Source organism: Muscardinus avellanarius (genome assembly GCF_963383645.1).
Source record: "Muscardinus avellanarius genome assembly, chromosome: 5".
Classification (NCBI taxonomy): domain Eukaryota; kingdom Metazoa; phylum Chordata; class Mammalia; order Rodentia; family Gliridae; genus Muscardinus; species Muscardinus avellanarius.
This window is the reverse complement of record NC_137790.1, coordinates 70,935,316-70,952,030: the sequence shown is the minus strand read 5'-3', so window position 1 is coordinate 70,952,030 and position 16,715 is coordinate 70,935,316. Positions and strand designations below refer to the sequence as shown.

At 34.3% G+C, this 16,715-nt stretch overlaps 1 protein-coding gene across 4 annotated transcripts in view; it reads right to left on the bottom strand.

Annotated features, from left to right (window-relative positions):
- STXBP5L (syntaxin binding protein 5L) overlaps positions 1-16,715 on the bottom strand; it is a gene marked incomplete at both ends in the record, with an annotated part of 294,065 nt that overhangs the window by 106,383 nt on the left and 170,967 nt on the right. For all 4 annotated transcript variants that reach the window (XM_080695519.1, XM_080695521.1, XM_080695520.1 and 1 more), the window contains 4 exons: positions 2,989-3,114; positions 7,300-7,472; positions 10,359-10,576; positions 12,142-12,182. In XM_080695519.1, the coding sequence (XP_080551645.1) occupies positions 2,989-3,114; positions 7,300-7,472; positions 10,359-10,576; positions 12,142-12,182 (558 nt within the window). The remainder of the gene's footprint in view (positions 1-2,988; positions 3,115-7,299; positions 7,473-10,358; positions 10,577-12,141; positions 12,183-16,715) is intronic.

The following is a 16,715-nucleotide window of genomic DNA, read 5'->3' as shown; positions in this document are numbered from 1 at the left end:
ATTGTTGGTGGGATTGCAAACTACTGCAACCACTTTGGAAAACAGTATGGAATATCCACAGAAGAATGGGAACAAACCTACCATATGATCCAGCAATACCACTTCTGGGTATATACCCAAAAGAATGGAAACCAAACTACCAACTAATGCATACATATTTATGTTCATCACCACATAATTTACAATTGCCAAACTATGGAACCAGTCAAGATGTCCATCAGCAGATGAATGGATTACAAAACTATGGGATATATACACAATGGAATTTTACTCAGCAATAAAGAACATAATTATGTCACTTACAGGGAAATGGATGGGACTGGAGAATATTATCCTAAATGAGATTAGTCAGTCACAAAAAGTAAAAATTTAATGCTTTCCCTAATATGTGGAAGCTAGGGAGAAAATCGATCATAGGAGAAACTCTAGATGAAGAAGGAGACCCTAGAGATGAGCAAATAAGGTGACTGAGGAGGATAGGAGGGGAAGAGAGGAAAATTCCCTAAAGTACATAATGTACCTTCATAAACATATCAAAATAATTCACTAAGTCAATCATGAGAAAGAGGGAAGGGGTGGGAATGGGGAGATTATTTGGGAAGGGTAAATAAGTGATGTGTGCATGTATGCCTCTACCATCGTCTACCCCATTAAAATGTATGACTATAAATGCACCAAAAATTAAAAAAGAAGCAAATACTTAATATCGATGTGCATATACAGTCTCCATACACATCCTTTCTAAGATAAAATTCCAAGAACATCAACAGATGAATGGGCTGCAAAATTATGGGAAATACACAAAATGGAATTCTACTCAGCTATAAAGAAGAACAAAATCATGTCATTTGCAAGAAGACTGAAAGACCTGGAGAACATTGTTAAGTGAGATCAACCAAGCACAAAAAGAGAAGAGACTTATGTTTTTTCTAATATGCTCAAACTAGGGAGTATTAGGAATACCAGAGGGACTCCAGACAATGGAGAAACCTCCTCAAAGCTAGAATGGAAGGATAGGAGAGGAATAAGGCTGAGTTTGATTAATGAAGGAGCTACATCCAAATTTGTGTAAAAATATAAATATAGCATGGTTAACCTGGACACTCATTGTTGGGAGGAGGGGAGTGAAAGTGGGGGAGGGAGGGTACCAAGAATAGTCTGAATGTATGTCAATTCCAATATGTTTCACATAAAAATAAAAAAAATCCCAGGAACATAAAGATAAAATATGTTTTTCAAGTACTCTCCTTTACTGATGGGTTCAAGTAGTTCTTTTGGAGCTCAGTATATTTAGCTTTGAAAGTTCAGAAATAGAGCAAAATGTACAAAAATATACTATTTGATAAAATCTGCTTCCAAATTAGTAGTAAAAAAGAAGTATTCAGGAAACAATGTTAGCACAATTCTTAGCCATCAGAAAAAACTATATAGCTTATTCCTATTTCATATACATAAATAAATTTCAGATAGATTAAATATTCAATATAAGCTTCTTTCATTTTTGGGTAGCCCACATTCTCTTTTCAATGTTATTCCCTACTTTCCTAAATAAATTTGTCTATGTCTCAAAAAATACTTAACATATAAGAGAAACAATTTATTAGAACATAATTTTTATTATGTTGAAGTGAGAAATCCCTAATTCAGAGCTACTAAAAAAAGAGAATAAAAAATTACATAACATTTTTTGTAAAGTTATACATGAGAAAAAAACTATCCTAAACAAGTTCTTGAAGCAAAAGAGAAAATTTTTTCAAGCTGTATCACAAAGAAAGGTAACTTTCTTGATACATAAACAGTTATAATTCCTTATAAGGAAGGCTAACAAATTCTGTAGAAAAATGGACAAAAAATGCAAGTATCACAGGGCAGGAAGAGATGTTTTATTTCACTTAAGACATAAAAAAATCTAATATTATAATGGCAGTACCTTTTACTTTAACAGGGATCATAAGTTTGATTACACACTATTGTTAGAGAGGCTGGAGGAAAGCAGGCATTCTCAAATAGTGCTATTGTTTGGTACAACCTTTGTAGAGTGCTACAACTCAGAAATAAGGACTAATTGTAATTAAATTATACCTTAAAAGAAATAAAATCCAGTTGTCAAAAATCTGATATCTGACCGGATTATGTTGTTCTGAGCCTTCCTCTTTATATAGACCTCCAGAGGAAATGTAAATGTTTTTTGAAAAAGTTAACAAAAACAATCTAGAGCTTCAAATTATAATATTCATAACTCAGTTATAAAAAACAAATTCAGAAAGCCTGGTGTATGAACACAAACTAATTGTGATAATTGAAGAAGAGAATAGGGAGCTTTAAAGGAATCAGGTAAAAGCTCTAGAATTGAAAAATAAAATAAATCAAGTTGAACTCCATAGTGAATGTACCATCATATTAGGCACAGCTGAAAAGAGAAATAGTGGCCGGGCGTGGTGGCGCATGCTTGTAATCCCCACACTTGGGAGGCGGAGACAGGAGGATCAGGCAGGTTCGAAGCCAGCCATGTGCTTTGGTTTAGGAGACCCTGTTTACAAATAAAAATATAAGATAGGTCTGGGAGTGTAGCCCGGAGGTAGAAGGGCTTCCAGGAATCCCAGTACCACCAAAAAAAAAAAAAAAAAAAAAAAAAAAAAAAAAAAAAAGAAGAAGAAATGAAAAGAGAATAAGCTCTAAAAGACAAATCAAAAGAAACTATCCAGAATGATAGTTTCGGAATAAAAGGGACAGAAAATATAAAATAAAAAAGTCCAATGTTATAACATCCTGACAATCTCCTAATAACATTACAAATGGGAACACTATCACAAATTTGACATCAAGAAAGGACAAATAACTAGAGTTTAAATAACTATATTTTCATACTATGTTCAATCTAATAATAAGGTAAGGGCTTTTTAAAAAATTTTACGATTTCACTTAAATATTTCAAAGAAATATCTAAAAAACATTAAGAATTGTAAATCAGAAAGTGTAATTACTTACATTCCATATGCTGAGTTTACAGCAAGACTGGTAATCTGTTGAGGAGGCTCACCATCTACCCACACCAACTGAATAACAAGCTCTGCTTGATATCCTGGAGGCATTCGCACTGGTCGTGTCTTAACACTAGAAGAAAGAGAAATATATTTTAATCACATATAATGTAAGCATGCTTATGCATATCTTGAGAATTTGTATACAATCATTCTATAAAAATATGTAACACTAAGAATTGTGGGAAGAATGCAGGTAGACATTGTCTTCTTATTTTCTCAAAATATACCATGTTATATATGATCGCTCAGTTATTTCTTTAACCCATTTTCCATAATCCAATAAATACCTATACAAATTAAATCAAACAACAAATATATCACTTACAGTAATTTTGAAATAATTATTGTTTTTATGTCTATTCTTTTAAGAAAATAGATGAATATCTAGACTGAAAGAATATATGAATAAAATTAAGCCCTATATCATGATTTCTAACATATATAATGCATCTGTGTTAATTTCATTAAAATATTTGTAAAATTGAAAAACTTGAGTCTTAACAGTTTTACTAAATTTTCACTTAGACCTACAATTTCAACTGTTCTTCATTTCCTTTATTTTTTCTTTTGAGAACTGTATTTTTATTTTATATAATAGTTGTTACATGTATTTTAAGTAATAAAGCATACAAATAAAAAGAGTAACCACTAATCTACCACCTAATTTTTCTTTTCCTCTAAACCTGCTCTACCTTTAGCCTTCCCTTTTACAGTTGATAGTGATTTCCTCTAGCTATTAAGTTTAAAACCCTTAGAATCACTCTTCACTATTATCGTTCCTTCATGCTGCATATCTAATCAGTTTTCAAATGCTGCTAATGTTACCTTCAAAATATATCTAGAACCTGATCACTTTACTTCTCTACTGCTTAAATTTTAGTCATAGCTGCTAAATAAAAATACAGGATGTCCACTTATGTTTAAATTTTAAATAAGAAATAAACAACTTTTTAAAAGTATATAAAAAGTAATATTAGGGATAGGGTGAAAATAAAGAGTTAATTGTTTATTTAAAATCCAGACAAATGGATATCTAATGCTCTATTTGCTAAAATAAATAAAGGAGCCCTTAATTTTATCTATAATGAGATTACTACAATAGACTCTGGACTTAGAATTTCTGGTCTTAGGACTTCTACCAGTTTCTCCATCCCCAAATTCATTTTCAACCCAGCTACTAAAGTGATCTATTTAATACTTGAATTTGATCATGCCATTTCTGTATTCAAAACCCCATAATGACTTTCATTCTCCATCTAAAATAAAAGGCAAGGTACTTATTATGGTCTACAATTGGCCCTTTTTTACCTCTCTGACTTCATTTCCTACTACCTTCCCTTTTCCTTTAGTTCCAGCCGAGCACTTTGAAACTTTTTTTTTCTAGCTATTCCTTCTGATTTTTTCCCCAGATAGTCTATGGTTAATTCCCTGCCCTCTTACTGAGGCCTTTGTTGACCACTCATTTTGCACACACAAAGTCCTAAGGAAAAAGTCAAATAATTATACAAACATACATATATATATATATATGAATTATATAATTGCTAAAAATGAAGATATGACTAGTTGAAATGCTCATGTAACAACTAATGTATAAGGGAGTATAAATTCTGCAAAGAGAATTGACTTAGGTATGAATTCTGTTGTATAGTTTAGCAAAGCATGGATTATATGCAACTCAAGAACCAGTCATAATTACATTTGATGGACATGGTGGTGCATTCTGGTAAACTCAGTACTTGGGAGGCTAAGACAGGAGGACTGCAGGCTATGGTCAGCCCCAAGGCTTGTGAGACCCTGTTTCAAAAATAAAATAAATATAAAAAATAAAAATAAAATAAAATATGGCTGAGGTGTAGTATGGCTGAGGTAGAACACCACCGGTTCAATACCCAGTTACACATACACACACACACACACACACACACACACACACACACACAAATAATATAATGAAATTCACAGAATAATAATACTTAGATCAATTTTGCTGCTTGTTCTATAAGAAGTAACCTCATAATATGGGGTTATACTGCCTTTATTGGCCTTTACTCTTTGGTTCTCTTAATCATTCTTAAGTTGTCATCATTATTTTACATGTCAATCATTTTATTAAATTTCAGTAATTGTTACTGCTTACTCCATCTCTACCACCAGATCCAGATCTTTGTTGATTTCATTGGTTTTAAGCTTTCACCTATTTTTTTAATTTTAAAGAAAAATGGGTAATTTGAAGAAAATTTTTTTTTTTTTTTTTTTTTTTTTTTTTTTTTTTGGTGGCACTAGGGATAGAACCCTTCTACCTCCGGGCTACACTTCCAGACCTATTTTATATTTTATTTGGAAACAGGGTCTTTTAAGCCAGAGAGGCTGGCTTCGAACCTGCATGATCCTCCTGTCTCCGCCTCCCAAGTGTGGGGATTACAAGCGTGCACCACCATGCCCAGCTAAAGACAAATATTTTAATAATACCTCTTGTTAGTTCATAAGCAGATCATAATTTCTTAAGTGTTAGTTCATTAGTGTTTTCTTATATTTTTTCTCTTTCTGGTTTTCACTGAGATCAGTTAAATAAAGCAAAGTGCTATGAAGAAAAAAATAAATATATAAACTCATAACAGAAAAGTTTTCTATTAGCTTCTTTTTCTTTGGTACTGGGGATTGAATCCAGGGACATTCTACCTCTGAGCTACACCTCCAGCCCTACTTTATTTTTTATTTTACAGGGTCTCATAAAGTTTCTGAGGGTTTTGCTAAAGTATAGAGGCTGGCCTCAAACCTGTGATCTTCCTGTATCAGGTCCCAAGTAATGGTATTATAGGCATGTACTGCCACATTCAGTTAGCTAAAATTTTATAATGATGCTTCCTGTTTGAAAGTTTTCCTCTTAATACCTGTTTATCTTCCCCTGCCATGTTTTTAACTTCACAAAAATTTTGGGAGGAAAATTAAAAATGATTGCTCATGGTATAGATTCCTGAAATCTTATCTCTAAAATTTTCAAAAGAAATCGAGGAAATCTGCTATCTAAAGTTCTTAAAACAGGAGTTGGAGATATTTTCATGTGGGTTTAGAGAAGTTCCTTGTTTAGGCTTAATTTTCCAATCAATTAACACTAGAAACATTTGTTCAGACAATATAAAACAGTAACAATTCATGACTTACACTAAAAAAGCACAAGATAAATACTACTATACAGGGTTTAATTTGAGATTTTATTTTATTATGATGCCAAACTTTTTAAGATATACTGAGTGGGGTGAATTCATTCGAACCCCCCCATTCCACTCCTGAATGGCATGGGACTATGAATGTCTTCTGTATTTCTATCTTTTTAATAAACTTTATTTATTTATTTATTTATTTATTTATTTATTTATTTATTTGGTGGCACTGGGGTTCCTGGAAGCCCTTCTACCTTCGGGCTACACTCCCAGACCTATTTTGTATTTTTTTATTTGGAAACAGGGTCTCATAAGCCAGAGAAGCTGGCTCCGAACCAGCAGGATCCTTTGTCTCTGCCTCCCAAGCACGGGGATTACAAGCGTGCGCCACCACGCCCGGCTAATAAACTCCTTCAAATCTTCAAACAAAAAAAAGATATACTGAGTGAATACAATTTGTTAACAAAACATCAACAGCTAGAAAAAAGAAACATTATGCAATATACCAGCAATCATGAGACAATTCTTTTTGCTAATATACCACTCTGTAAATAGTAAGCTTTTTTTTTTTCCCGAGGAGCTTCAAGAAATTTCATAAACATACATTTTCAACTGCAAATTATCAAACAAGTGGCCAAATTTTCCTCTTAAAGATTTGTTTTCGCCGGGCATGGTGGCGCACTGCTTGTAATCCCCGCACTTGGGAGGCGTGCGCTGGCTTAGGAAATCCTGTTTACAAATAAAAATGTAAAAATAGGTCTGGGAGTGTAGCATGGAGGTAGAAGGGCTTCCAGGAATCCCAGTACCAGCATAAAAAAAAAAAAAAAAAAAAAAAAAAAAAAGATTTGTTTTCTTTATTATCTTCCTGGGAAAGAAATATATATAAGTAAGTAAATGAGGTATGATATTATTGTACTCTTTTCATGGTTGTTCAAAGAAAAGATCTGGGCACCCTTTGGATTGTAGATCACTTGACAACAACTTAAGAGGAAAGAGTGGTTTTCTTTGTCATGGTTTCCAAGAGTTCTAGAAATAATATGTAAAGTTGTTTTAAAATTTGAATCTAAAATCCTTCAATGTAAAATTCTTACTTGAGGCACGGCACACTGTCCTTTGTTACTCCTTCACTAGCTACTGTGTTAGTGCTCCCAGAAAGACTCCTTGAAGAAGGAAGTTGGGATGAGATATCTGGAAACGGAGGACTTGTTTCTGGTTCAGGGGTAATAATATCTTCAACATCATATTGAAGTCGTACCTCTAAAGACTTAAAAAAAATCAAGTTTTAGTTTAATACAAATCATAATTATAATATTCACATTAATATATCCAACAGCTTTTTAGTAATTATTCACAATTTTCAGATTAACAGATTCAATTTCAACTTACAGTAAAATTGAGAAGTATCTCAAACTTAATTGTGTAGTAAATTACATGGAATATTAAATAGCAATCACAAAACAATCATTTTTTTCATGTGTCTGTGTGGTGCCGGGGTTTGAACCCAGGGATATTCTACCTTTAAGCTACACCCTCAGCCCGATTTTTTATTCTTTATTTTGAAACAGGGTTTCATTAAGTTGCTGAGAGCCTCACTAAGTAGCTGAGGCTGGATGTGAACTTGGATCTTCCTGTCTCAGCCTCCCAAATACTGGGATTACAAGTATGCACCACCATGCCTGGCTTAATACAGCAATTTTTAATTGTTCATAATTGCAAGAAAAATAAGACAAAATCTCCACATATCAGGGGAGATAATATTTTTATATAAGAAATAGTCCTTAAGATAAAGTATAAATTATACTTATATATGTGATAAAATGAAGGAAAGCCGGGCATGGTGGCGCACGCTTGTAATCCCTGTACTTGGGAGGCTGAGACAGGAAGACTGCACAGGTTTGAAGCCAGCCTCAGCTACTTAGTGAGGCTCTCAGCAACTTAGTGAGACCCTATTTACAAATAAAATATAAAATAGGTCTGGGAGTATAGCCCAGAGATAGAAAGCTTCTGGGTTCTATCCCCAGTACCACCAAAAAGAAAAGAAAAGGAGAAATTGGTCATGGTTATTCTAATCAAAGAAATTAAATTGGATATATATATATATATATATATATGTGTGTGTGTGTGTGTGTGTGTGTGTGTGTGTGTGTGTTTATATTATTTGTACAAAGCTTTTCAGTTAAAAAATATTTAATAAAACTCTATTTGACTTTGTAGTAATTCAGTACAAATTTCCAAAAATAAATTCTATACTTTTGGAGTATTAGCTTTGTTACCTTCACTTTTACTTGTTTAATTTCATTATCTTGATCAAAATTACTTAATGAACATGATATTATTGACATAATTTATATAGGAATAAAAAGATTATTATAAAACCTTTTTAACTGATTGTATAACAAATTTGTTTTACAATGAAATAATGTAAATATTTTTGATGTTAAAAAATTGCTTCTGCTGGGTGTGGTGGTGCACATTTGTAATCCCAGCATTTGGGAGGCTAAGACAGGAGGACTGTGGTTCGTGAACAGCCTCAGCTACTTAGTGAGGCACTCTGCAACTTAGGGAGACCCTGTTTCAAAATAAAGAAAAAAAAATAGGGCTGGAGGTAGAATGCCCCTCGGTTCCACCCCCAGTAACACATGCACACACACACACACACACACACAAAAAAAAAGATTGCTTCCAAAAATGCTAGTATGAGTGATTAATTATAGCAATATTAATTATAGTGATTAATTATAGCAATATTACCAAAATGATTACTACAATTATCTTAAAAGTACAAAAGTAATCTTTAGTGGTGACAATTATCAATTACTGAATGCTTACTATACTTAGACACTGCCAATATTTTTATATAATCATCACAAACCTTATGAAATTGTATTAGTATTTTCAGCTCACTTTTATTTTCTACTTTTCCATTTTATTTACATAAGAAATTATTTACATGATAAAAGAATTGTACCCATATTCTACTACTGACAAGCTGCCTTATATTTGGCACTGAATCACACAGAAATTAAGTGGCAAAGCTAGAATTAAAATTTATATATATCTGATTTCAAAAACCTAGGCTTTTAATATACTATAAAAGGCTGATATTAACTTTAACTGTTGAGATAAAATATATATAATCCTATGATAATTATCTTTATCTTTGGGTAAAATAGGATAATTATCTAAAATTATCTTAGCTTTATTTTATCTCATAAGAGCATTTTTTCTCATAGAGTATTTCATTAGCTTAAAAATTAAGATTACATAAGGTGAACCCATAATTACTTTTACCCTATAAAACTGTTGCTATAAGAAAATCATAAAAAACTACCTTAGTGCAGTTAGGAAATAATCATTTATGATAACTGACATAAACAACAAATCAGTTAAATTTAAAAAATATAGGATAGCACCTGAACTAATTTGTCTTTTAAACAAAAAATCAATAATTGTATACAATGTATACATTATAAATCTGCATATATATACATATACACAGGCATATAAAATAATGTATTCCACAGTGTTTCAAGATATCATATTGTTACATATAATTTTCCATTGTCAATAAAGTAAATAATAAAAACGAATCCTAAAATTCAATAATGTCAGTATTCAGAAGAAATTGATTCATTTTAGTCACATAGATATACTATCAAAGAGATGCAAAGATCCTATATAACATCAGAAAGAAAACTTAAAATACCTTAAAATACTAAGCTCATTTTTTTTTTTTTGTGGTACTGGGGTTTCTGGAAACCCTTATACCTCCAGGCTACACTCCCAGACACCTATTTTTTTTTAAATATTTTTATTTGGAAACAGGGTCTCTTAAACCAGCGCGGCTAGCATCGAACCTTTGCGATCCTCCTGTCTTCCCCTCCCAAGTGTGGGGATTACAAGTGTGCACCACCACGCCTGGCCTAAGCTCATTTTGAGATTGTAAAAAAATTAAGTTTTGAAAGAGAACTGGTTTTATTATTCTAAATTAAACCACATGTTATATATTAGGTAACAATTAAAACCCTATGAAAAATATTACTGGACACATATTACACTCTTCGCTTAAACCAATCCAAGTAGTAGCCCAAATCTATGACACTTTCTTTTATAAACCATAAATATAAACATTAAATTTTAAATAACTTACCGCTATTTCAGTTGTAACTTCATGTCTGCTGAATTTATAAATTATGACATATGCAGAAACTCCTGCTACACAAAATATTCTGCTCTCGGGACACCAGTAAACCATTTGAATGGCAAATGGATCTTCTTCTACAATTTCACTTGTTTGTTTGCCTTCTCCTACCTTCTGTTTTTCAAAGACTTTTGAAGTTTTTAGCTTGTACAGCATCTGCAAAGTTACTGTAATATATTGAAATATAGTTATCTACTAATTTAAATTTTCTTCGCTGCTGCTAAAGTTTTTTCAGTTATTCAAATTCACCCCACTTCTTGCATTAGGTACTGTTTCCCCAAATTAGCAAACTATGTGGATAATTCTTCAGTGACATTCATTAAATGAAGAGAAGCCCTTATAATTAATCGATCATAGTAAAAAAGACATGGCACAAACTTTTCAATTTATATTCTGAATGTAATAAAAAGAATATTTCATTAAGAATAACTAGCTAAATATTATGCATGCTAAGGGGTGCTCTATATGCCAATAGTTACAGTATTAACTAAAATTAACATTTTAGAAATTAAAGAGTGACTTTGAGTTGGTAGGAAAGGAGCAGCAATTATCACTATGCATTAATTTTGTTTTATTGTAAGATGTTAGAAAGGGGTCTCAGAATCCAAGGCTTTAAATGTTTTAATCTTTTTCTCATGGTGAGTTTGCTTAATTGTTGAGGGACTCTACCATGTGGGATGAGAATATCAAGAGTCAATTTTGTTTTGCTTTTTTGTTTATTATCAAGTCCCTTGTATAACTATTCACTTCTGTTGCTTCAAATGTCACTTTTATGCTGCTCCTTCATTAGTTTCCATTTCTGATTCTTCTCCCTACCTTCTAGATCTATTACTTAGATTTTCTGGTATTACTACAAGATTGAAATCTCAAAAGTTCTCTTGTATTCCTTATTTCCAACAGAGTTAACTACATATTGCTGGTTACACATGCCCAGAAACTTATTACAAACTTGTTCTTCTTTTTCTATTCCAGACTGTCAAAATCTTAGCTACCTTCCCATACTCACATTACTTGTTCCTACAGTAAAATAATAATTTCTTGGATCTACCTAGTTCAAAAAAATCTGTTACTTCTGATAACAAATACAACTTGCGTTTACTAAATTTAGAATTCTTATATTATTTGCCTTGTAGTTATATATATGCACACTCCTTTATCTTTTCTTGTGAACATGAGTTTTCTGAAGAACACATATGAGCATAATGAAGATTTAAGTATCTTTTCATGTCCTTCAGCTTTGAGCAGAATACCTTATTTGTTCCTTAAATTACACAATTCTCAAAAATTTAAAAGGCATTTTTATCATTTTCACATAATTTCTTTTGATCCTCAAAGAACTTAGTAGATGAATGAAAAATAAAAGTCAAGACTAGATGGATAAAATCACTTGTCCAACACCACAACACAGCTAGGAGGCAAAGGAAACTCCTTGAACAGAGTCAATGTGAAAAAGAGGATTGTTTTCTTTTTTTTTATTTTATTAAGAGGATTGTTTTCTGATGCACTATGCCTTTTATAGATAAAGTGACAAAGTGGCTTAGTAGAGATACTTTAATGTGATCTAATAATATAAATAAATATTGAGATAGAAATAAGTTTTTGTAACACAGCCATATATCTATGCTAAAAAATATTTCTGAAATGTTTACTGCCCAAGTTAAAAAGTGGTGGGTGGCTATGAGTTAGTATTAACCAAATATTTTCTGTTTTATGGGGGTAAACTTAAACTTACTTGCAGAAGCATCCCAAAATTTTATTGATCCATCTGCATGACTAAATAAAAAATAAAATAGCATTAACATATACCAAATAAAAATCATAATCACTCTAAATGTACCTAAACTTGAGTTACCATTGTCAATTATGCAAAACCACATTTAAATGAAAATTAGTGTATATAAACCCTTTGTAAACTCAAAACAATGGTTTTTTTTAAAAAAATACACTGAAATCTGAAAGTTAGAAAATAAAAAAATTTCTTAGTTTTTGTTTGTTTTTCTTTTTTGGTGGTGGTACTGGGAATTAGATTTTCTGATATTAGTACACGATTGAAATCTCAAAGTTCTCTTATATTCCTAATTCCAAAAGAATTAAATACATATTGCTGGTTATACATGCCCAGAAACTTAGAATCATTATAAACTTGTTCTTCTTTTTCTATTTCAGACTGTCAAAATCTTAGCTACCTTCCCAAACTCACATTAATTGTTCCTACAATAAAATAATTTTTTGGACCTACCTGGTTCAAACAAATCTGTTACTTCTGATAACAAATAAAATTTGGGTTGTACTAAATTTAGAATTCTTATATTATTCGCCTTGTACTTATATATATGTACACTCCTTTATCTTTTTCATGGGAATTGGATCCAAGGGTGTTCAAATTATGACATATGCCCCCAACTCTATTATTTTTTATTTTGGAATAGTTCTCACTAAGTTTCTGTGTGCTGGCCTCAAACCTGTGATCCTTCTATCTCAGCTTCCCAAGTACATGATTACATGTATGTGCCACCACATAGAGCTCAATTCCTTAGTTTCTTACTATAAAATTTTATATGTAATAGACAGCAATGGAAAATGGCCAATGGAAAATGAACAATATTTTTAAGTAAAATTGTTTACATTCAATAGAAGATAACTGATAATATTTATTTCATCAAAATATAAAAGCAAATCCTTAAACCTAAGCTGTGTCATAATTCATTAATAAGTAATCTAATTTCAATTGTATAAAAACTCATCTACAAAAAAGAAGAGAATAGAATACTTCCCAATACATTTCATGAAGTCAACATTACCCGGACATCAGAACCAGAAAAAAATTGCAGAAAAAGAAAATTAAACAGCAATATTTTTCATAAACATGTACATAAAAATTGCCAACAAAATATTAGTAAATCATGGGACATGGGGCTGCATGTTTGTAATCCCAGATGCAGGAGGTTGAGGCAGAAGGATCACAAGTTTAAGACCAGACTGGAAAATTTATCAAGACTTTGTCTCAGCATAATATAAAGAGGGGTAGGGATGTGGCTCAATCTTAGAGCACTTGCCAAGCATATGTAAGAGCCTGGGTTCAATCTCCAGTAAGGAAAATATGCATATATTAGCAAATCAAGCAATATATAGAATGGGTAATATAACAAAATATGATTTATCTTAGAAATTCAAGGCCAGTTAAACACTTTTTGAGAATTTTATCAGTGTAATATATCAGAGTGAGATTCAAAGTGATATACTTTCATATATGCATACAATACCTCTTGGTGTGGTTCTCTCCTAATCCCATCCCTTCCCATACATCCTAGTAAAGTTATTAGTGATGCCTTCACATGTGAACATAATATTATTTGGTCTGTTTCTTTCCTTAAGCCTTATTTTTCCCCTTCCCTTTTTTCTACCCTGACCACCTCCCACTATTCTACTGGTCTAATTAAACATTTTTTTTAAAAAACTTTCACAATATTGTAATTTACCATACTGTCAAATTAAGCAAAGTTAGTATGATCATCTCAATGGATACAGAAAAAGCATTTGACAAAAACTTACCATCCATTCATGAAAAAAAATCTCATAATAAACTATAAAAAAAATCTTCAATCTGATGAACACCATCTAGGAACAACTTACAGATACTGCCTAACATAAATTATGGTAAAATATCAAACATTTCTCCCATAAGATCAGGAACAAAGCAAAACATGTTCACACTCATCATTCCTACTCAACATCATATTGGAGGTATTAACTACTGCAATAATGGAAGGCAGAAATAAAAGGAATAAAAGATATGCAGATTGAAAATGAAGAAATAAAATTGTTTTTATTTGTAGATCACATGACTGGTATGCAGAAAATTCTTCAAAAGGGAAACTGAAACTCAGTGAGTTTAGCACAAATATAAAATGCCAACCTACAGAAATGAATTATTATTCTATATAATAATAAAAAACCATTTGAAATTGAAATTGCAAAATACCATAATAGAGGAGTGGTGGCACATGCCTGTAATCCTAGTACTTGGGAGGCTGATACAGGAGGATCACAGTTTTGAAGCCAGAGTCATCAAGTTTAGTGAGGCCCTCAGCCAATCAGAACTTGTTTAAAATTTAAAAAATACGGCTGGGTGTATAGCTCTGAGGTAGGAAACCACTGGTTTATTTTCTAAATGGAAAATTATACTCAATAGTTCAGAAAAGATACATCTTCATAAAAGATTTAAAGAGCCCCCAGAGTTTCTTCCTGGGCTATTTCATGAAGAACTTACATGCATGAAGTCAGTCCATAAAGATGTATCTACTTTTTCAAAAGCAAAATGCCTCACACCAAAAGGCATACAAAGAAACAGAGAAACATGATTCAATGAAATGAACAAAATAAATCTCCAGAAATAGTTATCATCTTCCCCATCCTAAGTATATTCCCACTAATTTACTTTTTGGTAGCACAGATTATTTTTCTTTAGAATTTTTATTTTATTTATCTACTTATCTATTTATTTATTTATTTTGCGGGTCTTGAAATGAAACCCAGGGACATTTGACCTCCAAGCTACACCCTCTGCCCTATTTTTTATTCTTTATTTTTGAAACAGGGTCTCACTAAGTTGTGGAGGGCCTAAGTAGCTGAGGATGTCTGTGAACCATGGATACAAATGGATATAAATTCCATTTTTCCTCCTGATTATGGGTTGTACCAGCTGAGAGAGACTGACATAGCTGAAATGAAACTTCTTTGCTTGACATTTTTTTTATGGTGCTAGGGATTGAATCCAGGGGCATTCTACCTCCAAGCTACACTCCCAGTCCTATTTTTTATCCATTATTTATTTTTTAATATATTTTCATTGGTGCATTGTAGTCAAACATCACAATGGAATACAAGACTTGTGAAGATATCCAAGCACACATCATCCAATTAGCCTTTATCCAATCCCCATCCCTCTCCTTCCCCCTCCCTCAATCCCATCCTTTAGTGATTAAATTTGATATATTTGTTTACATACATCATGTGTTTTAAAGAGATTCTATCTTCCCCCATCCCATCCTCTCTGATTGGTCACCTTAACTGCTCCTCCAAAGGGCCCTTTCTTCAACTAGATTATCTATTACCCATTTCTTCCTAGTTTTTGCATATTAGGGAAAGCATATGATTTTTTATTTTCTGTGTTATTTCTCTGTGTATGCCGCATTGCAAGTTCGGATCCCACTCTTGAAGGCCCCAACACCAGCCTTGCCTTAAGGCAAACTCTTATCCCGGCCTTGCTGCCTCCAGCTATGGCTTCACCGCATGGCAGGCACCAATCTGGCCTTGCTGACCCCAGCACAGGCCTTGTCACATGGCATGCTCCAATCCCGGCCTCAGAGGTCACAGCAGTAGCCTTGCCTCACAGCAGACTCTGATCCTGGCCTCCTTAGCCCTGGCACGGGCCTCATCCCTCAGCAGGCTCCGATCCCGGCCTCCGAGGCCCCAGCACCGGCCTTGCTTCATGGCAGGCTCCAATCCCGGCCTTGTTGGTCCCAGCACTGGCCTCATCCCTCAGCAAGCTCTGATTCTGGCCTCCGAGGCCCCAACACCGGCCTTGCTTCATCGCAGGCTCCGATCCCAGTATCACTGGCCCTGGCACTGGCCTCACACCTCCGCAAGCTCCGATCCCGGGAGACCCCAGCACTGACTCTGCCTCACAGCTGGCTCCGATCCTGGCCTTGCAGGCCTCGGCACCAGCCTCAGCCCTTGGCAGGCTCTGATTCCGGCCTCAAAGGCCCCAGCACTGGCTGTGTCTCATGGCAGGCCCCAATCCTGGCCTCGGTGGCCCTGGTGCCGGCCTCACCTAAGGGCAGGCTCCGATCCTGGCCCTGGAGGCCCCAGCACCAGCCTTGCCCATGGCAGGCTCCAATCCTGGCCTCGCTGGCCCAGCACCGGCCTCAACCCTTGGCAGGCTCTGATCCCAGCCTCGGAGGCCCCAGCACCAGCCTTGCCTCATGGCAGGCTCCGATCCCAGCCTTGCTGGCCCTGGCACCTGCCTCATCCCTCGGCAGGCTCTGATCCCAGCCTCCGAGGCCCCAGAACAGGCCTTGCCTCAGGGCAGGCTCCAATCCTGGCCTTGCTGGCTCCATCGCCAGCCTCACCTCTCGGCAGGCTCCGATCCCGACCTCGGAGGCCCCAGCACTGGCCTAGACTCATGGCAGGCTCTGATCCCAGCCTTGTTGGCCCTGACACTGGCATCACCACTCAGTTGGCTCTGATCCCAGCCTTGCTGGCCCCAGCATCAGCCTTGCCTCATGGCAGGCGGCTTCCTCTTCC